Source organism: Chlorocebus sabaeus, chromosome 22, assembly GCF_047675955.1.
Source record: "Chlorocebus sabaeus isolate Y175 chromosome 22, mChlSab1.0.hap1, whole genome shotgun sequence".
NCBI lineage: Eukaryota > Metazoa > Chordata > Mammalia > Primates > Cercopithecidae > Chlorocebus > Chlorocebus sabaeus.
In genome coordinates, this window is record NC_132925.1 from 20,680,392 (window position 1) to 20,707,613 (window position 27,222).

Sequence of the window (27,222 nt, forward strand, 5' to 3'; positions counted from 1 at the left end):
TTTCTATGCTGAAAAAAGACCATCTTTTCTTAAGAGAGAAAGAATATCTGAAAGTAAGTATTAAATAATATCATGTCATAGCTAACTCTGTGCTACCTCTATAACTGTCAGGAAAATTGTCCAACACTATTTTAAAAATACTTTTAAATCAATAAAATTTCATAGTGATCCCTGCATCTGATTACCCTTAAAATCCTTAGTCAAGTCTTGTCACATTTATGGATTCATCAGTATCTTTTCACTTATCCACACAGATCAGAGTCCCTGTATATCTTTTAATGCAATGTAAGGATCCCCTTTGGTGTATTTGGCTGTTTCAATCCATTTCCTATCTTTCCCTGCCTGCTGATTATTTAAGTCATCAGAGAAACAACTTACCAGGTCTGATGTGTGGCTTGTCAGATGTTCTGGGCCTCACAGTAGTATAAAACCTGTGTGGCGCTGAAAGAGAGGAACACTTTATATTTAATAAGCAACAGACCAAAGCCTCCTGAGTGGAGATTTAGCATCCTAGGGACCAACACTCATACACTTTGCCTGGACATATAAAGAAGGTTGAGAAAATTCCCATTACGCATTATAGACTTCATGCTAAAGGAAAATAAAAGAAAGAAAATATACAAGACTGAAAATTAAAGATGCACATAGAATGAGGTAGTTCATTTGTAAGGTGTGTTAAGGATTAGTCATCATTTTGTCCCTATTTTTCAAGAGCATTTGTTTTACCAGATGTTTGCTTAGCATGATAAACCCATAAGCCATCCATCTGTCTGTTCATCTGTCCATCCATCCATCCATCTAATCTCTCAGCGAAGAGTCATTGTGAAATATTACTTTGCTAAAGAAGTCAAACAATCTTAAAGGTAAAAAGAGAAATGACTGTTTAGGTAGGTAAAGAAGAAAGAGTAGGAGTATGTGGTCTCTATCAAATGGTCTTTGCTCATGAACCTGAAATGAGTAAGTATTCACTCAGTGTCATCCAAAATGCTGTAGAAATGACAGAAAATGACATCTGGTGCCCTGCCTATCAAAAGAGGACAAGCAAGGAGCAAGAACTCAGATAATCCCTGGGCCAATTATCCAGGACCTGCACAGAAAGGCATCCTAATGAAGACTTGCTGAATGAATGAATAAGTGGGTGACCACTGTATGCAGGCAAACTTGTGAGAACCTGCTGAAACATTAATGCATCCTAAGGTTTCAAGGTAAGCATTCATCCTGGAATTCATCTATTCCATGCTGCCCTCCTCTGTCCCCACTTCCCCATCACATACTGCCTCCTGCCACCAGCTTTCTTGGTAATGTTTTTGGAAAATTTTTTTCCTGCAAACTATGTAAGTAGATTACATCGTTTTAAAGATTTTATTCACATATCGAGTGGATATTTATATAGCCATAAATCAGCAATGCCTTGCCTACTAAGTTAAAAAAAGTGTGCCTGTGAAATAGGTTATAATGTAGCTCATTTATAAACTTCCAATGTAAAGACTGTGATGAGCAGAATTTTGCCATACTTCAAGCCAACAACAGTGGACATGTACTGAAATTCTCTATAGGTTTAGTTTGGGCCTTCCCAAGTGTAATAACCATAAAAATTAATTTTCACAGACCCTAAAGTGCCTGATGATTATCTGCAATTTTTTTCTTCCAATTTTGAGATGGTGGGATTCCCTCTTAACCTATTTCGTCTTTCCATGTAAATCCCTTTGAATGTTAGGTTGCTTCTGCTTAAAAGTAAGAATCATAGTTCTTGTCTCATTCTAGAATACATATAAATTTTAAAGCTTTGGACAGGAAAGAGATTGAGAGTAGACCACAGAAATAATCAGCACTACATGATTTCAAAGCCATGGCATCTGAATTTTTGTTTTAGTTTTCTCCATAGTCTTCATTTAAATCTAGAAAGAATTTTTTTAATAAAAGAGCTGAAATATAATTTCAGTTTAGGTTGTAAGTTACTCATATAGCTCATCACTAAACAATATATGGCCTTGAGAAAACTGCCGCAGAGTTTCAATTTTAAACATAGAAAAAGAGCTAAGGATATAAGAAAAAAGTCAACATATATAAATATGTTAAGACAATTTATATAATGATATGAGATCATTGATATACTCCTAATAACCGGTGAAATTTATATTTAATACAGTATTTTGAAGGAATTTGATTAAAATTCCATATATACTAGTAATGGTGACACAATATTGATATTCTCTTTAAAGTAGGAAAAGGCAAAACAAGGAAAGAACAGGCCTGTGATCTTTTATCCTCATTCTGAAATCCTTATATCTCTAAAAAACTGAACTCTTTCTCATTTGGCAACACAACCTGCGTGGAATGAGAGTCTTTATTTATCCTGCTTGTTGTAAATATTTATGTATTTTGTGGTTAAAACAGATTGATTATGAGAATCCAGCTATCTTCCCTTAAGCCAGAAATTAAAGAGATTTGCAAAAACATGAACTAATAAACATACAGAAATCAGGGTGGAATCGGGATGTATCACAACGGAACATCTGCTCATTGTTGAGGCTGGTGATAGAGATGTGAGAGGCTGACAGATTATACTTCAGTCTTCTGTGTGTAATTATAAATAAACAGCAAATCAAAATTAAATGAAGTAACTGAATAAAAGTTTAAAACATAAAAGTTAAACCATACAAACAAGTAAAAAAGATTTAGAAATTTAAAGGAACTGCTCTTTACCATAGTCTTAGTCATGTTTACTTGGGAGTAAATGTTGCCCCAGTGACACATGTACCTTAAAATTAGATTTCTTTCATTATCGTTTCCTCTTATTATTAAACTTCTCTCACCAACTTTCCCCCGCAAATTAGAACTCATAATGGGCAACATAAACTTATTTGTCTTCTAACTCCCTAAATGTTTGCTCTTTTTGGTCTTATTTTTGGCTTTCTACCATCCGACAGAGGCAGAGATGGGCAAAAGTGGTCATTAAAAAACACCACCACCACCACCACAGTATTAGAAGTCCACAAGTGTTATAACCTAAGTAGGATAGTAGGATAGAAAAGTATAAACAGGAAAATACTTCTGAGTGCCTGAAGATGAGATAGAGCTTTGTGTAGGTGAGTTCACTTCCCCGAAAGCAGAAAATCACAGAGAAGAAATAAAAAGTAGGAAATCACTTCTCTGGATGTTTAAATATTGTCATAATTTTGAAAAGTGATTTTTCTTGTTAATAGCTTTTTTTCTTATTAATGTGTTTCATCAAATGGGGGAAGATTGGAGAAAGTGAGAAAAAGAGAGAAGACAAGGAGGAAGACCAGGAGGAAGTTAGAGAGGGAGCAGGAAGAGGAAGAGAACAGTTATTATTTATCAGATATGGAAAACAAGGTAAATGAAGGTCAAATGTGGGGAAAAAATGGAATCTTCCACTCTTAGTTAGAAGCATCAAGTGGTCAACAATACATTAAAAAAAGTAAGTGCCAGTGAAAGAACTTGTCTTGCCTACGTTCAACTGATATTCATATAAGTATTCAGATTTGGCTGATTTCTTTCACCTATAAAATGACAAAAAAATCAAGTAATCAACTGTGATGAGAAATGACATTCTGAAAAGAAAATGTCTTTCCTGATTAAAAGCAAATAAGGAAAAGTTATTCTCCAGAGGTGGGGGAGAGGATTACCCTGAGTTGTCTTTGCCAGTTCAGTTGTTCGTGGAATCTTAGTTGTGAAACGTTCTTGGGTGGATTGGTCTGCTTCTTCTGGAGAAAACACAGTAAGATTGGCTTGTTTTAAATAATTACCCTTATGAATATGACCAAAAAACACATACTCTTTTCTACCCCATACAATAATAAAAGGATAAGTTGCATTTAGAAATACACTCAGTAATCGCAATAATTCAGTTAGTGGTACATTTTAATAACTCTCATTTGTGATATCTGCTGTCTTACACTATTATTTTAATGATTGTTATAAGGATTTCCAAAAGCTTTTAGCTCAGGATCATTTTTTCCCTAATCTAGTTGTGGCTATTCTTGGATATGGCTCATGTATGAAAGTCTCCTAGTTGCCTCGATGTATTTATCTCCTTCATGTTTCTTCCCTGCCCATAAATCCCACATGTTACTTTGATGAGGTGGAAAGGAAATATATCATATGAAAAGATGTATATTTATATCACATAAAACAAATATTCTATTTTTCTCATGTGAAAATCAGGGTGTGTGTTTGACATACAAACACAATCCTCTTGACAAAATAAAGAAAAATACATACAGCAACACTTCCATTCCCATGTTACCTTGAAATCACACATCATACAGACACAGCAAATTACCCTGTTCACTTTGCCTGTACTAGATCCAAGGAAACACTTGGTATAAATGATACACTGCTATCTTTTTGTTTTCTGTCCTGCTTTTGTATTCTCTTGATTCTGCTCAAGAAATATACTTGTGATAATTGACAGGTAATGGTTCTGACATGAATAAACCAAGACACATTAGAAAAACAGGGAGCAGAAGTTAAATAATTAGCATATTCAGTAGTGGTTTTTGAAAACTACTTTTAACTTTGCCATCATGGGCGGCATTGATTTTGTAGAAATAAGCTAGACTAGATGAATATTTGATTAGAATATATTTGCTCAATTTTAATTTTTTCTTCCAAAAGGATTTTATTTTAAAATGTGATCAGTAATTTTATTTCAGTAGACACCCACAAAGGATGGATTATCAGAAAAGGAATGAAGGCAGGTAAATAAGGCCACTGATTTAAGTAAAGCCATGTGGGATGCAGTGTAGACAGGAGAGATGCACCAGCAAACACAAGCCAGGAACTCTAGCTTTTTGGTTCATTTTTAACGAAGGTAAACTAGAGTTTCCACACAGTGAACACATTTGTGTTGAACTCCTTGAAAGCATGTTCAGCTCATCCCAATGGAGCTTTCCAACCCACCCATCCTTGTTTCTCCAGGCAACTACCTGCTCATCAGTTTAGTCTAACTGTCACTCCTTGCTCTGTGCCTCTTTTCCATCTGTCTGTAACTTGAAAGAACCATTTGCATCTTTGACTGGTCAACTCTCATTCCAACTTAAAGACCCAGTGTAAATGACCCTAATCTGAGAGGCCTTTCCTTATTTCTCCAGGTTGTTTGTTCAACATGTTGCTCTTTTCTCTATCACACTCATTGTAATTAGTGTAACACTGAGGTTAATCCTAGGCACTCTGGTGGCTGAGTGTGTAGATTCTAATCCTGGCTCTGACACCAGCTGTTTCACCTTGGCCAAATTTTTAAACTCTCTATGCCTCAATTTTCTAATCTGTAAAATGGAGCAAGTAATAGAACTTACCTCACAGAGTTACATGGTTTAAATTTTAGAAAGGCATGTAATGTATTGAGTGGTACAGAGGCTGCAGTATTGGAACTAAGTCCTATCTTCATATTAGAGCGTGAGCTCTCTAGGGTAAGGACTCCTCTTTAAATGTTTCTTCTTAGAACTGCACCACTTAACTGTGCACCGAGTAAAGGCTTAATAAATACTAGATAACTAATTTTTCTTCCCAAATGCAGTTTAAAATACAGAAAAAGCAACAAAAAAGAACAGCATTGATTTCGGAACATTTTTCTTTTTAGAATACTTAAAATTTTTAAGTATTCTAAATCACAATCACCAGAGCCAATTTAACACATCTTAGATGTATTAAAACATTTTATATTGAAAATCAGCATACATATTAGGCCAAATACAGTGTCAATGTAAAAGCGTTGAGTGAAATGAATTTTTAAATAACCTATTATTTAGAAACAAACTATGAACATAATGTATTATGGCTACTCGAAGGGAAATTCCTAAAAGGCAAGCCCTCCTTGAACAAATATTAAAATGAAATTTACCCAGAATGGTCTGTAGTTCCTCTTGACTAGGACTTGGGGAAATCATGGGTATAAAAGGGATGCCTCGTGTCTCTAGAGGAGCTGCAAAAAGAAAAGGACCAAGGTTGTAAATTTTTAGATTCAAAGCCAGCACCAGACCAGATTGGTATCACATGAAATTCCTCCATTTGAAATAGAAAAAGGAAAGAAGAAAGTTAAATGTGCACAAAACTTTCGGAAAAATGACTGTGGGATATTAGAATAATGGTTCTCAACTGTTTTTCCACCAGAACACATACTACATGACATTCTGTTCTTGAACCAATCCATCAGAATGGCTGGTTGAGATGCGGTGTGGGTTAAACACAGTCCTGGACTATTGGCTGTAGCTTCGTCCTTGTCTCCTCCATTCAAGAGAGCATACAGGATTACAAAATGTGTGATAATATCATTGTTGGTATCATCTCCTTGAGTCTGCTCGAGCTCAGTTTAACAAATCACTGGCAATTTTTAGTATTTTGACCAATATTGATAATTACTTGCAGTATCTTTCAAACTTACCACATGCTAGTATGTTACATTACAGCTGAGAACCACTAAACCAATGGAAATTGTTAAATGGGCACCATTAGTAAACACAGTGGACTCGTATTGAAACATGGAGACAAATGAAGTAAATGAAGATGGATTCAGTAATGTCTTGAGGTGGTCTTCAAAGCAAACCCATTACGACAGTGAAATCATGGCTTTTCTATTTTGGAAAGAGTAGTAATAATGAGAATGAAATGATGAAATGAATTGAGAAGAAATGATGTTTCAACAGGATCATTTGAGAAAGGTCTGCAATCTTGATGGTAGCAAAGAAAACAGAGTTAGTTGATATGGGAAAACCATTACCTATTGTTGTCTTTGGTGGCTCAAATCTAAAGGTAACAGGTTGCAGAACTATGCCAAAAGCAAGTCAAAGGAACATATTTATGAGAATTACTACCTGGCAAAGTCAAAATAGTTTCTATATTTTTTAGATGCATTGATTTAATAATTTAAATGTTCTCTAAGAATTATAACAAATAAGAGAAAATTCTGCACATTAGATGCTAATCAGAGAACTTAGTTTAACTAAAACTTTGAAGTTCTCACTTCGGGGAAAATTTTGAGTAGGCATCCACTTTTTTTTAACTTAAAAGTATACCCATAGTTGTAATGTAGCTACATTTACATTTTGAAAGGATGTGAGAGTTGGCTTAGTTAACAATGGTATTGATAATTTTAGCATGATCTACTCAATGAGCCTATGTACTATTCCCTCATTTAACCAAGGAAAAATAGTTCAACCCAGATGATTCAATCTACCCAAAAGGAATATGCATTTTATACCCATATTTTTCTCTGAATTTCTTCCATATCACAACCATTAAACATATATTTACTTCAAGAATTTTGTTTTTGAAAAATACACTTCTTAGCCAGAAGGATGAAATAATTAATTTACCAGGTTCGCTCTGAGAGACCTCAGGGTCTGGTTTATGAGGAAGGAGCACATCTTTTGGAGCTGAAAGAAAAAGATTATAAACACTGTGTATTCTAAATGTCCCAACTGGAGTGAGCTTAACCCACAGATAGAAAAATCCCAGAAAGCATGAATGAAGCAAAAGTATTTTTACAATGGTTAATGACCAAAGTTGAGAAGATGCATGTTTTCTTCAAAATGGAAAAATGTTACCATGCAGGGAAGGTTCTGGTGGCAGTGAAACAGAAATGAAGTCAGTCACAGTTCATTTTGAAGTCTTCCTTGAGGAAGAGGAGGAGACAGCTAACATAATTCAACAATGAGGTAGAGCTTCCTCAAGTGGCTTTCAAAATAGAAAGTCAGGTTTTGCACAAAGTGGTTAGCTGCTGTTTGATATTCATGCGTAAGGTCCACTAACAGCAACAAAAAATATATATCTTAAAGTACAAAAATGGCTACAAATCGAGGGAAACAATAAGAAATGGAAAAGTCTTGAATATGTAAGAAGATAACACAGTCTTATTCTAAATGGCGCTTACAGTTACTGGGGGCAGAAAATGAAGCAAAAAGAATCAACTAGTCATTAGAAGACACCACATGTAAAGTTAATGATAGTACTTATTACTTAGTAAATGATAGCTGTTGCCATTTTTGTCTTCTTTAGTGATGTGGCTTCTAGTATATTAGGTGTCAAGCATGCTTGACATAAGCATATGAAAACAAAAGACAAAAATGTCAGCTGAACAATAGGCCTAGTGGCATATGAAGTCCCTGAAATCCAGTATATTTTTTAATGTTTTAGCAAAATTAAACAGTAGATTGGAAACTTGGTACCCTATTTCTCAGTGGGGAAAATATTAGGGGGATTTGCCTATTTGTTCGTACCAGATTTCTACAACAAAATCTCATTCCACAAATAGTGTAAAGTACTTCAACTCAGTTTCCCCACAAAGAGACCCTACCCAGACCTAATCTCTCAATGAAAGGTTTTCCTACCACGCTAAGCCTTCCATACACACCAGTACCTTTTTGTCAGGCAGTGTAATTTCCTTGCATCTTATACAATGCTGGAAAAAAATTATGATTCAGGCTAGAACTCTGCCTTAGAAGAAAGATGAAGAAACCTTCTTTTTAAAATTTTATTTTATTATTATGAGGTGGCCAAGCACCACTTTACCATTAGTGGAGAAACAGGTTATATAAAATGAACAATCTCTTTTTCTTGTTTTTGGGAATCATGTTTAACTTGCATGCCACGTCTGTTCTTAGACTACGCTGCTAGGTATTAGTGAAATTACAGTTGTGAAAACTGGTGCACTGAACAGAAACTTGACTCAGAACTTCTATGAGCTAAAAGGTAACATCCAAGGGAATTTGAAAATATGGATTGCTTTCTTAAAGAGAAAAGGAAACTTTAAAAAGATTAGTGGTTGATAAGGTAGAGAAAGCCCACCACAATAGTGAACATTTTGCCTTTGCGTGTAGTTTTTTGGGGGATTTAAATAGTAAAATATAAGAAATTTCCAGCTGTAAATGAAACAAAATGTTTATCTTGAGGCTGAAGAAGCCACTTTGATTTAGCTCTGTAAAGGCCATGAACATTCAAAGCAGCCTTCAGTTTATAAATACCCGAGTTAGTTACAGTACTCCACTAAACAAAAAGGAGCTGGGATTAAGGAAAGGAGAAGCTGAGAAGAGATGTGGTACTAATAAATCCACCATACTGTAAATACATTATTCACTGCTGCTCTAGTTTACTGAGGAATTTAGGCTGGGGTAATGTGGATTCCAGCTGCTAAAACTGGCACTTTTCTTTTTAACCATGAAGTGATGATTTAATAAACTGCCATAGCAGACTTCCTAAGCAGGTGAAATCAGTGGAAAGGAAAGAAATAGAAATATTTACAGGAAAGTAATATGAATCATTCTCCTACTTGGTCAACTACAGCTCCAAGAAATTCAAGTTGTTTTTTCTGTTTTTCCTATGTGGCATTCCTCTGTATATTAAACTGAACAAAAGCACGATCCCTAAAACCTACATCTTTCATGCTGGGAGAAACTCATCAATGAAAATAATGATGACAATTTTCTGAGAAAGCAGTTTTGATTTCTTTATAAGAATATTTACTATTATTTTAATTTTAGATTTAATTATATTAACCAACTCCATTTATACTACTAACCAAACTGTCTTTGTTCAATAAAGCGTGCCACTCCAAAGAAAAGTCCAACTAACGTAAGACAAGTAGGAATGCACAATGTCTATCATAGACAAATGTAAATGAACATGCATGAATGTTTTGATAGAGTTAGAAAATAATTAATGTGTTTCCTCTTGACAAAGTTAGAATACGAAGTCTGCAATAAGGTTTACCCTGGCAATAGGCTACCAAGAGACTGATTCTCTTAGAAAAGTAACACGTATAGACTCCATACCCTATTCTATTCCTTTAATCTATACTCTCTATTCCTTTATTCTAACCTTGTACCATTAGGTCCAGTCTGAGAGGAAGCCCCGTAGGAGGCCACCTGCTGGCTTTCCCTGTGCTCTTGGACCACCCTCCCTTCCATCTCATTTGAGGTCTTTTACTTTCCATTATTTCTGTTATATTTCTATTTGCCCATGTTTTCACTTCTCCATGAGTTACTTGCCCTCTACCTACGAAACAGCTCGAATGCTCTAATATCCTAAAAAAGAATCATTCCTTTGACATGGCTTCTCCTTCAAACAATCCCTCTCTCTTGCTCTCATTCCTTTAATAAAAAAACTATCTATCTGCCTCTGCTTCCTCACCTTTTAGGTGTATCTTCTTCATCCACTGTGGTCCAGCCTCCACTCATTTCCTGCAACAATGCCTTAATCATATTCGTAAGTCCAGAAACTCTGAAAGTTGAGTTTTCTCTTAATTTATTCAATGGCAAAACATAACTTATACTGATCTAAGGGCTGTTTATAGGTTTTAGTTCTTCTGCTTGGTAAGACTATTCATACTGCTCACTGAATGCACATTAATGTTTCTAATCAATGGTATATGTACTCATGTAAGTTTCCAAAATCTGGAAACTGCTAATTCTGAAGCATACAGCCTAAAGGTTTCAGAGAGTGGGATTCTGCACATGCACGGTCGAGCTGGCAGCCTCTTCTGATCCCTCTCCTTCTCATTGCCACTGCAATTCCATTGCCAAACTTCCCTTCTTAGGCCTTTTCCTGCCTCATCTCCTAGCTCCTTTCCTGGTTTTCTCTTATCTTTTTTGACAACTGGAGGCTCTTTTTCCCCTGCCTACTCCTTAAATATAACTATGCTGCCTAAATATTTGATTTCTGGCTTATTTTCTCCATCTATATTTTCTCCTCTATTATGTTTTCCAAGATTTAAGAACTATCTAGATGTAAACAAGTGGCTCCTAAATCTGTGCCCCAAATCCTGACTTCTGTTAAGAAGTCCAGACAACATTTTCAACCATCAGTTAGGGTCTTCCCACTCAAAGTCCTACTGGACCTGCAAGCCTAGCATGTACACACCCATCTTTATTACTCTCTCTGTTCCCTGTCTCAGTTAATGGCATTATCATCTACCACTTGCCCAGTCTAGGAACAGCATTGCCACCCTTCTCTCCATAACAGCATTCAGTCATTCTCTAGGTCTTCGTAGTTCCATATACAAAGGCATTTCAGCATTATTCCCTTAGTTTTCTTTCTACCACAATTAGTTCAATTTCTCAGACTTATCTTTCTGGATTGTGGCAAACCTACTAAGCGATTCCTGGCCATTTTTTTCTTTCTTTTTTTTTTTTTGCCAGTTAATATTCCATTTGAAAAAATCACAGCCATCTTTCTAAAATACAGATGTAATTATATCACTCCCAAGATTACAAAAAGAAACACACACAATTTTAATATCTCTTGTCTAAAGAAAAATTTTTTGAAGTGCTTAGCGTAACCTAAAAGCCCTCAAACATATGAATCCAATTTACATTGTTTTCATCTCTCAATAATCTCATCATATGGCTAGCAATGTAGTCAGTTCGAATCATGCTGTTTCTCAGCTATATGGAGCATGGAATCTCGCTGTGTCGCCTGGCCTGGAGTACAGTGGTGTGAACTCGGCTCACTGCAAGCTCCGCCTCTCTGGTTCACGCCATTCTCCTGCCTCAGCCTCCCGAGTAGCTGGAACTACTACAGGCGTCTGCCAGCACGCCCGGCTAATTTTTTTGTATTTTTTTTAGTAGAGACGGGGTTTCACCATGTTAGCCAAGATGGTCTTGATCTCCTGACCTTGTGATCCGCCCGCCTCAGCCTCCGAAAGTGTTGGGATTACAGGCATGAGCCACCGCGCCCGGCCTGGAGTACTTTTTATACCTCTGAATCTTTGCTTTCTTAAAAATCATCAATAGCTACTTATCTATTAAAATCTATCTTAAAGTTCATTTTCTTGATAATACCTTCTCTAATTCATACATTTAGAATGTATTACTTTTCTATTATTTCATTTTTTGTTTATATCACTAACCCATTAATTACTGAGATTTGGCTTGTTTTATAGTTATTGATATTATTCCTGTTTTCTCCACTGTACTGTGTTGGGTGGTAGAGATCATATCTAATTCTTTTAATCCTGATTTTATCCCTAAGCATGGAACCAGGCAGATAAGTGGCAATCAATATTTGTTGAATTGAACATGCATTAGTGCATTTTTTTAAAAGAACAAATCTGGAAAAGATGGGCAATTCCCATGAATCAGCATTGTACTTTGCTAAGCAACATTTTAAAGACTCAAATTGACCTCTCCCAAAAGTCTCTAATTCTTTTCCAGGGAATTGTAAAACAGTATTAAAAAATCTAGGCCAGGCGTGGTGGCTTACACCTGTGGTCCCAGCTACTTGGGAGGCTGAGGCAGGAGGATCACTTGAGCACAGGAGATCGAGGCTGCAGTGAGCTATGATTGCATCACTGCACTCCAGCCTGGGCAACAGAGTGATACTCTGTCAAAAAACAAAAGAACAAACAAACAAAAAACAGAAAAGAAAGAAAGATCTAAATAAATAATTTATTAATCACATCAATGGCATATACAAGCTTACGGAGATTTTGAGGCAAAGAGAAAGGCACCGAGTCACTAAAATTTGAGGGGAAGCATATTGATGTTTAATATATCATCAGGCAAATAAGCAAATTGCTGATTAACTCCTGATTTGAATTCTCATATTTGAGAAGAAAGACATCTTGCCTCTAGGAAAATTGATTTGAAAAAAAAAAACCAAAAAACTATTTTAACAAAGAATAAATTTACATAGTACATCCTTAAGGGGAAAAAGAAGAAGCTTTAGGAAAAAATGGCAAAATGTCTAGAGGATGATAATGAAACACTGTAGAACAGTAATGATAACAGTATGATCTTAAGGAGGCAGTTCTCTGCTCATCCCAGCTCCTATTTTGACAAAAAGTATAAATAGAAATAATTGTCAACTATTGTTATCTTGGCTTGCTCAATTCTAAACGTATTGTCTTCTAAGACTATATCAGAAAACATACATTTATTAGGTGAATGTCCAATCAGGTTTCTAATATAAATCTGGCAATATTTTAAAGTACGTAATCCAAGCAAATGATTGCTTTATGAACTCTATCATTTTAAACAATAAGGCTCAATTTTTTTTTTTTTTTTTTTGAGACAGGGTCTCGCTCTATTGCCCAGGCTGGAGTGCAGTGGCCGGATCTCACTCACTGCAAGCTCCGCCTCCCGGGTTCACGCCATTCTCCTGCCTCAGCCTCCTGAGTAGCTGGGACTACAGGCGCCCGCCACCTCGCCCGGCTAGTTTTTTTTTTTTTTTTTTGTATTTTTTAGTAGAGACGGGGTTTCACCGTGTTAGCCAGGATGGTCTCGATCTCCTGACCTCGTGATCCGCCCATCTCGGCCTCCCAAAGTGCTGGGATTACAGGCTTGAGCCACCGCGCCTGGCCAAGGCTCAATTTTTAAGAAATGTTTAGAATTAAACACTTATTAATTAGTTCACAAAAAACTCCCCTTAAAACCAGTTTAACTGAAAACATAAAACTATAGAAACCCTGAAAAGTGTGACTACAAATAATTTTCCAAAGGGAAGAGACACATGGAACATTCGTGAGGATTTGGATAGCTTGCTGAAATCTAGATTTTCTTCCTGGTTTGCTCCTGATGACTGAAATCTATCCCAGTGCCTGGGGGCCAGAAGGTTGACCACAAAGCCAAGACAGGTCTTGGTGTAGAAAGGAACTCATAAGGAAGACAGAGCTCTGTTGAGCCAGGAACCTCCTGTTTAGACTCCAAGTTAAATGGCACCTGTTTTCTAGTGAGGGAGTTATTTGCTCTGAATTCTAAATCATTCTTCCAAGGTGGATGTGGAGAAAAGTCACTTTCATTTTGGTGTGGGCAGGGAGTGTGGGCTCAATTTGTCAAGATTCCTCATTAAATGTTATAGATAATTCAACTGAGTGGCTGGAAGGGTTTTTCTAAAGGCCTCACTGGATGAAGCTGGTGTTATGCCTAGGAATCTACAGAATGGAAGTGCTGTACAATGAATCTTAGACTGACTTCCTCTTTGATAAGGTCAAGAAATCCAAGTTTGTTACTTCTGATCTCTCTCAGAATAAATTTTGAGATAAATGTCACAACAAAACATAACGCTGTCCTGACCTCAGCACTACATTTTAGATTTTTAGACTTTTACAGAAGAGTTTATTTCTCCAGGATACTAATACGTATTAAAATACACATGTCATTTACCCTGTTTTTTTGAAGTATAACCCACAGGACCTGGTAAACAAAGTATTGGGTTCATTAGGGTATGAATTTGAGCCTAGATAAAATCTAAAAACTGTTTGAACACATCAGAATCCAATGTGTTTGAACACTTCTGAGAAAACTGAAATGTAGTACGAGTTGCCTTATGATTATTCCTGGGGGTGCCACACCCCTGGGGCAAGGGAGAAGAAGCCTGATCATGTGGCAGGGCCAACACCAGGTTTAGGGACAGAACCTTAACTCTGAACATGTGGAGCTGGAGAAGTGACAGAAGACCACTAAGACAGGCCCTAGTTCTCCAGGAGGCAGTTCTCTACTCTGCTCATTCAAACTGCGGATAAAAAGTATAAATAGGGATAGTTGTTAACTATTTGTGTTGTTACAGGGATCAAGATCACAGGTTAGAGTTTCTATGAAAAACAAGGTGTTGGTAGAATTAAGGCAAGTTTTTTTTTTTCTGCTAAAAGTGGTCTGCTCTTTATAACTTAGCTGTGGGAGAACATTTGAAGAATGTGGTTGAAGAGAAGGACTAGCTAACAGAAAAGATTTTAAAATAAATACCTTAAAAATAATTTTATGATAGTAAATTCCAAAGGTATATGAAAGTAGAAAAATAGAATGAATTCTTAGGTACTCACCACCTGACTTCAATAATGGCCAACTCATGCCCAGAAGGGCAAATATTAAATACTAAAAGAGGAAAAAACTTAACTATTCAATATATTGGTGTAATGAGATTATACCAATAATATTATTTTTTATACTGAAAAGGAAAAGTAAATAGTCACTCAAATCTACTGTTATCTATAACAAATTAATTTCCATTACATTCATTTCCACAATTGAAAATAAGCTGATCTTTTGCAAGTGAGATGAGGTTTTTTCCTTACTTCCTGTTTATAATATTGGCTATTGTGTTTGGGGTAGTACAAATTTACATTCTAGACTTCAGGGCAAAGGAGATTCTCTCTAGCCTGCTACCACCACCACCACCAAATTGTCTATACCACAGCAGCAATAATAGCCTTTGCTTATACAATCTGGAAAACATTGTAACAAGTGAATTCAGGCTTGCTTCCAAAATGCTATCATTTTATACTATAGCTTAGAAATTATTTGGCTCTGGGAATGTTCTATATGCTTTTAGGAATTTATAATAATTGTACCTTTAAAAAGAAAGAGAAAAAACTCACAGTATTTCCCAGATTCTCTAGTTAAAAATGAGCTTGGCTTTTTAGAGAAAGTTGTTCAGTTACCAGTGGCTTCCTGAGGCCACTTGAAGACTTCATGTAAATAGTGGTGGTAATATCCATGAAATGTCTGGGCCCTTGGAATCCCTACCCTGGATACTCCACAAACATGAGATTACCTTCCCCATATGTGAACAAAAGGCCTTCTCAGATGATTGGCAAAAAACAGATTTGTAACTAAAGAAACCATTGTGTGTGTGTGAAAGAAATTTCTTAACCCAAGCTATGTCTCCGTAAATTTGTAAAACAGAATGTGACAGGGAAAAAACTCAATGTGGACATAGTACAATTTATGTATCCAAGTAAATGACTAAACATCATTGCCTCTATTTGTAAAAACACTAATTTATCATTCGTAGGGAAGAGCAAGTCTTTATCTTTGTGTTTAGTGAAATATTTGAGCATAGCGTAGCTAGAATTGGCAGCATTTTTTTGTAAGTCAGGGAATAAGAGAACTTTAGTTCTAGGAAAGACATTCTAACCTTGGCATAATTCTCTGCCTTTTGACTGCGATCACAGCTTTAATAGATGAACAAGTGGACACTCTTATGAAACTTCTGAAATTATACCACATATGATACAACATGGGATTTAAACATAACTGAAATATTGACCTCACTTCCATCAAGTCTCGTGTTTCACTGAAGCAGAGTGGGGCAGTCGAACGCGTTTGGCTTAAACATGAAATAAAGCATTTACCAGGTGTGGTGTATGACACTTCTGGACTCGGTGACGTTTTTGGTTTTGCAGTAACACGCTGGGGCCCCTTAGGAACTGAAAGAGAGAACTCATATTGTAAGTCATTTGGTTTCAGCACCTTCCAGTCATGCTTAACACATAAAGCAAGCCAAGGTGTAGCCTGAACACTGACAAAACAAAGTATTACCCATACGGGAGTCAGACAGAAGACCAGTCCTTAAGCTCTACAAATAGCTTAGTTAGAATTCCAGATAATTATAGAAGAGTGAAATCTGAGAAACTGCAAAATTTCAAATTACAAAGCATCAGAGTAAGAGGACGACTTTTTAGAAATCTATTTCAGAGGAGACAACAACTGAATGCATGTAAGAGAGCTTTTCTTTACTGGATATGTTTGCTTGACTTCTCCTTAAATCCATTTTTATGTCTTTCCTTAAAGACAAAGTAGGTAAAGATGGTGAGGTCAGGGTGGAATCCTATGGAGCCTGGATATGCTTGAAGTCCTCTCGGGCAACAGCAGAGTGGTAAGCAGACAATGCAATGGAATGGGCTGGTTCACATCTTACCCGCCCTGCATTTCTCTGGCCCCAGAGAAACCTTCAAATGAATTTGTTGACAACTAAAATTAGATTTCCACAACTGTTCCTTGGGAATAATAAGGTACTAATATAATAGACACCAGGAAAATAAGTCTAACAATTATAGTGTATTCTACGATTTCAAAAGTGCTTTTATAAGGTTTACACCCTTTGAGTCTCACCATAATGTTGGGAGGAAGGAATTATTAGCTACACTTTAAAGCTGATGAAACAGAGCTTTGGGTGTGTGACAGCATCTGCTCGAGGCTATGGTTAAGTACCAGAGTCAGGACTTGAACCAAATGCTGAGGATCAAACATTATCAATAGGTCTAAACACTTGGGCTCTCTATATCCCAGTTCTGCAGGGCAGATTTTCACTTGCTTCTCATTTTTTAAGGTGAAACAATAAACCCGCCCTAACTCAAGATATAGTTATAAGAATCCAATGTGAAATGTCAAAATGATGTGAAAATTACACTATTATAATTTTTTTCCACCTCTCAAGGAGCTTTACAAATTTGGTTTTGAAGACTCTGAGTACATTCTGATTTTCACATTGTTTGCCCATGCAAAATCTAGGAGCACCCATAATTTTGATGGTTATAAGAAATTCTAGGCATCCAATTAACAACAATGTTGCTATTACCTGTAAACACTGGGATCTAAGAAATCAAATTTTATTGACTTATCAAATATTCCTTATGCTTTTTTTCAGATTTTAGATCTCTTTTTGCCTTTGAATGCCAAATATAGATTTAAACATTGCCAATTTATAAACACACTTTCAGTAACACTAACAATAAAGGTGAAATGCCCAAATTACAGAATCTTATTATGTGAAAGGTGGTAAACAAAATCTGCTGCACTTTAAGTTGTAAATACTATTGATAGATGATATTATAGCCCAACAACAATAGTTTGTATTGATCATGCATACAAACAAGACACTCTCCTGTCCAAATGACTTTTTGAAATTTGCAGGAACTAGCCAAGGGTAAGGGAAGAAGTATTAGAATTTGACTATTTGTCTTTAAAATATTTTGTGATATATACGTGTACATATACACACTTCCTTGAAAAACTATCAAAATCCAGGATACTGCTGGAACCTATTACACGAGTCACGTTCTTGTGGGATAAGGAGGTCTCAGTTCTACCCACTTTGAAAAAGAATAAGTAGAATGCATTTTGTTTTTCACGACCAGTTTTCCAAATTGTTCCCTTACATTCAGTAGCACTGACAAAGCCAGAAGTGTCTGGTTTGCAGCTACTTTCCACAAGAGACGCTGATGGACTGGAAGCTGCTTCAATCGGGACATCAGAAGGCTCTCTCACTACATTCTGGCAGCCACTCCATGGTTTCAGAGTTAGAGAGTGGAACTCACTGAGCACGTGAATCTCTGAAGAGCCTGTCTTGTCAAGAAAGGTTGGCTAAAAGTCTAAGTCAAAATGAAATACATTTGAAACTTAGAATATAATAATGGAAAATTAGAGCAAGCTCCTGATTTACTAAACTGCATTTTAATAAAGTACAAAGTACATCTTAAAAAGATAAAATTGCAAATAATTTTGTCCTATTACTTCATATCTCTTTTACTTTAAAAATTTTGTACTGACCATGATTCATGCCTGAGCATTTTAATTTTTAGTATTTATTTTTCCTCTTTTATAGTTCAACATTCAGGTTTTCATGCTTTCTTCTTCCCATTTGTTTTCTACTTTTGTTCTATGTTTTATATTCAAATCCAAAGCTGAGAGCTTCTTCTCAAATAATTTTGTCTTTTTTAAAGTTAGATTTCAGTTTCCTATTATAACAAATTTAATATACTTTATTTAATAATTTAGCATATTCTTAAAACTTTGATGTTTTTATTCATATTCATTATTATTCACTAATCATTATTTTCTCAGACTTTTAGTATGTTAATGTTTCAAATGTATTATTTAAAATTTCATATTATTTTGGGGGAATGCTACCTTGGTACCTTCACATATTTATTATCAGAATAAATTATTTTCATAACTAAGTTTTAGTCATTAGAACATATGTAAAATTATGCTAAATAAGGCAGATTTAAAATCATAGAAAAAATTTAATGATAGATAAAATTTTCCTCAATTGATATTAGAGACCACACCTAAAACTACAGGGGTTTTCTTTTCCCCTGCAGAAAAACAAGAATGACAGTACCTAATGGCAGAGATTCTGAGGTATGAGTAAAATATTTGTGGTGGGAATCCAGAATCACCACCTGGATCAAGCATAATGTGACGGTGCTACACATTTTCCCTTCCCCAGACCAGATCAGTGGTAGCAAAGGTTCCTTTCCCGGTATCCTGGGTGGGTACACCTCACACATTTGTTGTAGTCAGGCCATGTATTGAGGAAAATGTCAAATTAGATGACTGACAGAAGGAAGCACATTCAGGAATAGTGGAAGGGATAGGAGTGTAGTCTCAGGTCGGGGAAGGAAAAGGAAGTAGGCAGGCTACTCTTTCTAAGCAATTCCATTCATGTCCACCTCATCTTCAATAACACAACATTAAGGGAAGCTTTGTGGAATAAGCTCTTCCAATGATGTACTTTTTTAGTAAGTCCAAAAAGAAATTTAAATGTTTATTAGGTTACAGAGGAAGACTTGCTTTGCAAATGTTAAAGACTCAATCTGCTATCATAACTATTGATGAACAATTTGCTAGAATAAGCCCACTAACCTCAAACTTTTCAAGCTAAAATGTAAAATATATCTTTACCTGGTTGTGTTTGTGGAATTCTTGGGCGTGGCGATGTTTTTGGCTTAGGAAGAGCACGCGGTGTCTGCTTGGGAGCTAAAAGAAAGGATATAGGTTCGGAAATTTTGAGCCCTTCAAGAATGACAGTACCTAAGCCTCTAGAAGCTCGGAGATGTTTACTGATGGCTGAAGACCTAAATACCCAACGATTAAGGCTCCTAAAGATCTGTAAAGTATAGGAAGGCAACTTTTTTATGTAACAGAAAACAAAACAAAAAGTCACATTAAATGATATCTAAGATGTTCAGCTGGCAAAATGAAACTTGGGATTTCAGAAATACTGACATCAAATACCTTTTAAATAGTTTGAAAATAAATTCATAATAACAAGAATTCATCTTTATTGTAAGTTCATATAATTTTATCAGAATATTTAGTTGTACTATTTTAAATGCAAATACATGTTTTCTAAATAAAAAACAAAGTTAACATGTTATAGTCCAAATATACAATGTATTTTAATAGCAACTGCTAATGGGAAATTAATGTTACTAAACAAAATGCAGTTTTATTGGTTATATAGGGGAAAAGAGGGAAGATAAATTGAACACCAAGGATATTTTCTATGGAGAGTTATTCCTTTGCTGAGCAAATCCTAAAGAAATTCTAGGACAATCAGTGTAAAAACCAATTTTTTCTTCACCAAAAAAATGAAAAATCTATCCTGCTAAGGAAAGGAATTATCAGATGCAAGGTTGCAGCTTGTGGAAACACCTCATCTGGTTGAATTAAAATGTGTTTGGGATAAAGAAAGGTAAGAAGAAACATGGTCAATGTCATGTAGCTTCAGACACCTTAAGAAAAACTTGCTGAAAGTTAAGAGTTATTTGACACCAGAAGTTTCTGAAGGAGTCTGCAGAATCTTCTTCCTGATACTAAATGAAAAAATACAAGGTATACAATGGTTTCAGTGGAATCTTCTTGCCTGTAGAGAGATGAATACTGATAAATGTTGGAGATGATCTGGTTTAGAAGCCTGGAACCTGGGGGATTAGAGCTCCCTTTGCTAATCACTGGATCTACGGTCTCAGGTTTTTCACCAAAATTACACAATTTTTAAGAACCCTTCCAATCTTAAAATTCTGTCATTCTAGAGTTTCTCACAGTTTGTGATTTTCTGATTCTCAACTACCCTACTTGCTAAGGTTCTAACTGATATGCCACTTACTTTCCCCAGAGGATAAGAAAGACCATCTGAAGGTTAGGCATGTCATGAAGCAATTCCATGAAAAACGATACAGAATGAGATAAGAATCACTAACAGCAGTATTTACGATGAGACATTCCAATAATATTATTATAGTTACTAAGAACAAAATTTGGAAAAGTTAGGTATAACTGTCAGATTTTATTATTTTAGTCAATGTAGGTTTTCTTTTTTGTTAAAAAACTGTAGGGTTTATAGGCAACATCTAGTAGGATATTCAGCAGACAGTGAGTAAACTTGAAATCCGCATCTCCCTTTGAAACAGAGTAATATAAAAATAATTTACTGACAATCAAAACAGAAGTTTGGGCTTATTTATAACCTTCTATTACATTGAAACCTATAGCTATTGAGAGGATTTTTTAAAATAAGAGGCATATTTAGTTATTCATGTTGATTATTTTTCATTCATTTCAAACTCCACTTTGGCTTATCACAAAAGTTTTGTGATAAGCCAAAGTAATTGTTTTGATTTTGTTTTTTCTTATTTGTGTGCAGTGAAATGGCCAAAGCACTGCAGAAAGGAGTGGAAAGAAGTAAGGTATCTGAATAACTACAAGGTGACTGGCCAGTACACTCCCTTTCATGTGGATTGCAGTCAAACTTGTTTCTGGAGGTTTCTTTTAAAACTCAAATCAGAAAGCTTAAAATACTTTTTACATGATCACAGAACTTGTAAAACTAGTTGAGATGAATTGGAATTAAAATCAGTATATATATATTTTAAAATGGAACAGAATATAAATGTTCTTCCCAGAAGCATTCCTATTCCCTGAATTAAACACTTGCAGAGTAACTGAGAGGTATTTTTCAACCATGTCCTAAAGAACAACACTGCCGTTTGAGTAATTATCAATGACAGCAGGACATCAGACAGATAGGATTACCCATCAAAGTCTGTGGGCAGAATGATAAAGTCAGGGCCTCTGATGTCTTGAGGTGACCATGCTGACATTCTGTAAACACTCACCTCATATATGACATACAAAATAACGTATTTACCGGGTTCAGTCTGAGGCTCATCTGGGCTGGGTAGGGTTATAGATTGAGAAGGCAGAGGCGACGTTTCTATGGTAATTGAAGGAAAGTACGTGGGTTACTATAGCACTCGACATACCTTGAGTACAGATAACAGGCAGGATGGTAACAAATACATTTTTTAAAATAAAGAAAATTGCAAGTCTGCAGCAAAACAGCATTCCTACTCCTTCATAATGCATTTAGTTAAAAAAAAATAGTTGCAGATGCAGCTTACAAAGTACTTCTAAAATTCTCATTTCACATTAGAACTCTACCTGCTCAACCATGCCAGAAAGATATATTCAATAGGAACCATGAAGGGAAAAAGAATTTTAAAAATCTTATACTATGAGTCATTTAAGCAGCACTGACTTTCACTTAAAGAATGGAGAAGAAAACCACGTATGTAAATAAATGTGATGGGATGAATGTTAATGGAAAGTATGTTGCTAGGTCAGAAAGTATAAATGGATCATCACACCGAAAAAGCATTATCTGAAACATTCGACACAATGCCAAGCTGGCAGGATGTACAGTGTTAGGAAAAAAATTTTTAGATTCAACAGTTCTGCTGACTTATGAAGAGAAAAAAAGCAAAGTCTTGTTACACAACTGAATGGGAGGAAAGACATTTTTGGACAATGGTTATGGATAGGAGCACCTGAAAGAAAAGCAACTGCCATGGTGAAGAGTGACGGTGTAACATGAATTCACAATGAGATAGACCCGGAGGTTCTCAGGCGATGGTGGCAATGAGGACAGAAAGCACACAGCGTTGGGCTACCGAGGTTATTACCTAGTGTGGTCTCAGGTGGTTCAGACACATAGGTAACAGATTCCACAACTGTACCAAAACAAAGGAGAAAAATTTTAGAAACTAAGATATTAAGCTATAGTGAAGTATTTTTTTGAATATCAAATTTTATTAAGAATTTGCATCATAATTTTACAGACAGGACAATGGATTTAGACAGGAAAAAAGAATTAGGAGAAAAATCCTATTCTATAATACTAATTCACCAATTAATATTTATGTTTTAATTGTCATTAACTGGGTTTCCAATGTTATTATACCTCAACCTTTAGACTTCAGCAGAGAAACAGGAATTTATTTTTGTATTCAGAGAGAGTCAATTATCACCTTAAGAATTCAAGAACATTGGAAGCTATAGCTCTTCAAATCTGTTTAATTGTGAATCAATGTCATATTCCATGGATGTAACTGATGTTAATTTAAAATGTATAGAAAAAGTGAATCCAAGCATTAAAACCTTTGCTACCTTCAGTCTTTGGCTCCTCTGGCCAGAGTGGTGCTTTGGCAGTGGGATATACATAGTCTGTTTTGGCTGGTGCTAGAAGAAACGGGAATGGCTGATTAGTGGTGGGCAGCCCAAAGCATACTGTAATAGAACCCTGCATTTAATTTGAAAAAGAATTGAGCTATCTTAAGCAGATACACTCTTGAGAATAATTAACATTTAGGTAGATTATGAAGATGACCACAATTTAGGAGGGCAGAATGAAAGCAGGAAATGAAGGCAGTGCACTATGTGGGAAACACGCACACCCCATACACAATGTATGGGAGACTCAACAGCAATTCTACCTGGGACAAAGCAGATAATTCCACTTTCATTTTTTTTTTTTAAATAAGAATTCTAGTTAGAAACACACATAGAATGAGTACTTGGAGAGCAAAAGCATGGGATGAATCCTAAAAGTGATGTGAAAATGAAAAATAGGTTGTGCATATATGTACATATTCATATTGAAAGAGCAATCAGAAAAGGTTAAAATTTTCACTTTGAGTGAGAATAAGGAAATTATGAAACTTGCATAGCAATACAGCAGATGTGAACACAATGTGCTGTATACAATGACATTCAAGACCCATTGGATGAACACAGCCAAGCTATGAGGAGCAGGTGGCTATGAAATGTCACAAAGCATGAGGACGTCCAGAGATGACTTTGCAATGAGATGGAAAAGCACATATGCTTGACTTCCCATTGGGGAACATTTTTACCTATAGTCTCCTTTGGTGACTCAGTACTAAATGTAACCGATTCCAGAACATCAGAAACTAGTAAAAAACAGAAAATGGTACAATTGATAAAGAATAGGTTGTAAGTATTTACAAAAGTGGTTTGCATCCTGTAAATGTTCAATGTTAGGATAACAACATTATTAACACTAAGGGAAGCTCTCATAACTGAACTGAATTCACAACATTATAACTACTGTAGGTTACCATTAGCAACCTACTTTGTACATTCAACATGAGTACCAAAATGTCATTTATCTAATTAAAAGATACTCAGAAGAGATGGAAAGAAATTACAGTCCTATACTAGAAAAATTTAGGGATCCAGTGTTTTAAAATAAATATCAGGAAGTAGCAACAACATTGCTAATACTGATTTTTAAAATTTGCATCCATTTTTTCCCCCAGACCGGGTCTGGCTTTATCAACCAGATGGAGTAGGGTGGCATGAACATGGCTCACTGCAGTCTTGACCTCCTGGGCTCAATAGTCTTCCCACTTCACCCTCCTAAGTAGCTGGGACTACAGGCATGCACCACCATGCCCAGCTAATTTTTGTCTTTTTTGTAGAGTTGAGGTTTTGCCAAGGCTGGTCATAAAATTCTGAGCTCAAGCAACCCACCAGCCTTGGCCTACGGGATTACAGGTGTGAGTCACTATGCCTGGCCTATTTACAAGCTTGAAGGGCAGTATGGTTTAAAGGGTACACATTGTTTATGAGGAAATTTTATTATTTTTACTGAAATGAGAAATTTCTCCTTCCTGGATGGTCACATTTGAACTAGTGTTCTTTTAGCACAAATTTACTATTAAAGTGAGCCACAGACTTGTAACTGTTGAAAAAATAAGGGTAAATAATAAAATTAGTTCTTCTAAGTGGTTTGTCAACCACTTAATCAGATATGTGATTTTCTAGAATGACACAAATGCAACAAGTATTTTTATACATTCAAGTAGTAACATTAATGTATTACTAATTTAACAATATGCAATCACAAAAAAGAACATTGTGTAATATTTACAATTAATGTGTATTCCTTTTTCATTTTTTATCTTTGGAAATATAACTTAAAGAATTACAGTGTGCCTCTTAAAGCACACAGTATACCCAGACAGATAAAACAATCTATTTACCAGGTCGACTTTCTGTCATTTCTAGGCTTGGTGATGTCACTGGTTTCAGAATAAGAGTTTGCAGGTCAGTGGGAGCTGAAAGAAGAGGGTCTCAATTGTAAAAGTAATTTTATTTATTTCATAGGTTTTAGATAGAGGTAGCAGCGACTAAAACACACAGACCCTGAAAATCATGAGGTTACAGAGAGCCATACAGAATGTGCCCTGTTTAAAGCAGATGTCAGCAAACTATAGCCCTTCCAAGTCTAGCCCTTTGCCTGGCTTGTGGGCCAATAATGGTTCTCACATTTTTTTTTAAGTGATGGGAAAAAACGAAAAGTGATATTTCATGACACGTGAAAATGGTATGAAGTTCAAATAAAGTTTTATTGGAAGACAGCCATATAATGAACTAAAATTGTTCAGGGCATATTCATGTATCAGCTTTGGTTGCCTTCCAGCTAAAACAGCAGAATTGAGTAGCTGTAACAGAAACCGAATGGCCCACAAATTCTAAAAAAGTTATTGTTTAACTTTTCACAGAAAAAAAAAATTGCTGACTCCTGATTCAAAATATCCCTCTGAAAAAGCAGGAGCCTATTTGGAAAATTAAGTTCTCATGGACTATTGTATCTGAATCTCAGTTCCCACAAGAGCTAAGAGCTGCCTATAACTGATTTCATGATAGTAACATTAACAAAATGTTGAATATCATCTAGGAGCGCTTTGTTCTATATTTTAGTTTCACCATCCCCTTAGCCACCCTTAACAAGTATTGACACTTATTTTATTTGTGCTGTTCCCACCCTTCCACCCTATAATCCAAATCTATAATTATTTCAAAGCCCAACTACTCTCTGTCATCAGCCCACATCGTTCCTTGACTCCTGTAAATATAGTCTGTTTTTACTACTCAAACAAGCAGTTCTCATAGGAGGAAATTGCTCTATATCTAGAAAACTGTATCTAAGAAAACCTTAGGGTTTCTTCACAATTACTTTGTACTGTAAGAGGTAAAATCTGTCCTTTCTTTCGGTTTCTACCTCTGCTCCTTATTCCACCCCATTCAATTGTTAATATGGTGCTGGGTACACAAAGAATGAGGAAGTGATTGTTTTCTTAAGCAAAAGTAGCAGCACCATTGAGAAAGAGATGAATGAAATGGAACAAGAACTGTGTAAGATCCATCCTTTGTTAGATACAGTCCTTATGCAGGGCACACGATGAATTTAGCCACTGGATAGATCTCCCTCAGCTATCAATCTAATAATGAGTCCTGTAATTGTCAAGCTGTTGACCACTATAAGTGCCTTTTCTCTTTGAAGGCACAGAAATGGGAAGATATTCAAGCTTATTTTGATACCTGTGATTCAAGTACAATGGGCTAGAGGGACTCCTTAAACCTTCTAAAACCTAAACCATAGATTTTTGTTATTTCAACTGAGAGGCTTTAGGGAGTTTAAGGTCTGAGGGATGGAATAACCCCTATTCATCCTCCTTTCTGTTTTTGAAACTAAAAGATGATGATCTTGGGTTGCTATAGTGTTTGTAGGTCTAGAAAGCATTGAAAGCATTGTATGTAGACCTATGTTTTCTAAAACAGGTTAGATTTTCTTGAGTTTATTTCCTAAATTAAAAAAAATGACTACTTTGTTTCTGCTCACTAAGGGTTCCCTTAGAGATCCTTAGTATGAAGTTCAAATATCACATATGAAGTGATTAAAGGAATAAATATCGAACATGCGTAGATATTCAGAGGGATTCCTACTTAGCAAAGATTAAGAGCCATTGCTAAACTGTGGTGAAGAAGAGTGGTCAAGCTCATCAGTGATTGAGGAGCCTGGAACTTTCAGGGAAAAGCTATTTTAATGTAATAGGGACACCTTATTCCTTAAAATAGGAAGAAAATAATGAGACTAAGACACAGGTTTTATAGAAACTAAGTTACTCAAAGGGAGTTCATGGTACTTAATTGTTGCTTTATAGATCTAAATACCAAATGGAAGGGTATTTAGGTCTATAAATACTAAATACCAATTTGGACCTCAGATTTAACACTGAATCATATGGTGCAATTTTAAAGAGAGTTTCACGATGGACAGCTGTCCTTCACTGGGTCCAGGGACATCTGCGAAAAACAGATAACACCAAGACTGCTGACTATTTTAAAATGAAGTGTAGAATGGAATAACAGCGTCTTAGGAAGCAGAAGCAACTCTGGCCATGATGGTGCTCAAGTAGGTTTTTAAACAGCAATAAAAAGCATTTAATGCAAGTCACAAAAATCATTACCAAATGTTGTTCCTGGAGCATCAGTACTATGAACAACAGGTTCAAAGCCTGTAACAGAAACTAACCAAAAGCAACATTAAAAAAAA

The 27,222-nt window shown here is 35.8% G+C and overlaps 1 protein-coding gene across 33 annotated transcripts in view; it reads right to left on the reverse strand.

Annotated features, from left to right (window-relative positions):
* ABI3BP (ABI family member 3 binding protein) overlaps positions 1-27,222 on the reverse strand; it is a 244,085-nt gene that overhangs the window by 38,192 nt on the left and 178,671 nt on the right. For 18 of the 33 annotated variants that reach the window (XM_038002424.2, XM_007986002.3, XM_007985986.3 and 15 more), the window contains 13 exons: positions 27,137-27,196; positions 24,866-24,940; positions 23,714-23,770; positions 22,968-23,039; positions 22,484-22,531; positions 21,670-21,735; positions 19,422-19,496; positions 16,088-16,162; positions 7,338-7,397; positions 6,743-6,790; positions 5,867-5,947; positions 3,651-3,728; positions 379-441 (listed from right to left, as the gene is read on the reverse strand). In XM_038002424.2, the coding sequence (XP_037858352.2) occupies positions 379-441; positions 3,651-3,728; positions 5,867-5,947; positions 6,743-6,790; positions 7,338-7,397; positions 16,088-16,162; positions 19,422-19,496; positions 21,670-21,735; positions 22,484-22,531; positions 22,968-23,039; positions 23,714-23,770; positions 24,866-24,940; positions 27,137-27,196 (858 nt within the window). The remainder of the gene's footprint in view (positions 1-378; positions 442-3,650; positions 3,729-5,866; positions 5,948-6,742; positions 6,791-7,337; positions 7,398-16,087; positions 16,163-19,421; positions 19,497-21,669; positions 21,736-22,483; positions 22,532-22,967; positions 23,040-23,713; positions 23,771-24,865; positions 24,941-27,136; positions 27,197-27,222) is intronic. The other 15 variants (XM_038002420.2, XM_038002427.2, XM_038002418.2 and 12 more) reach the window with 7 other exon arrangements.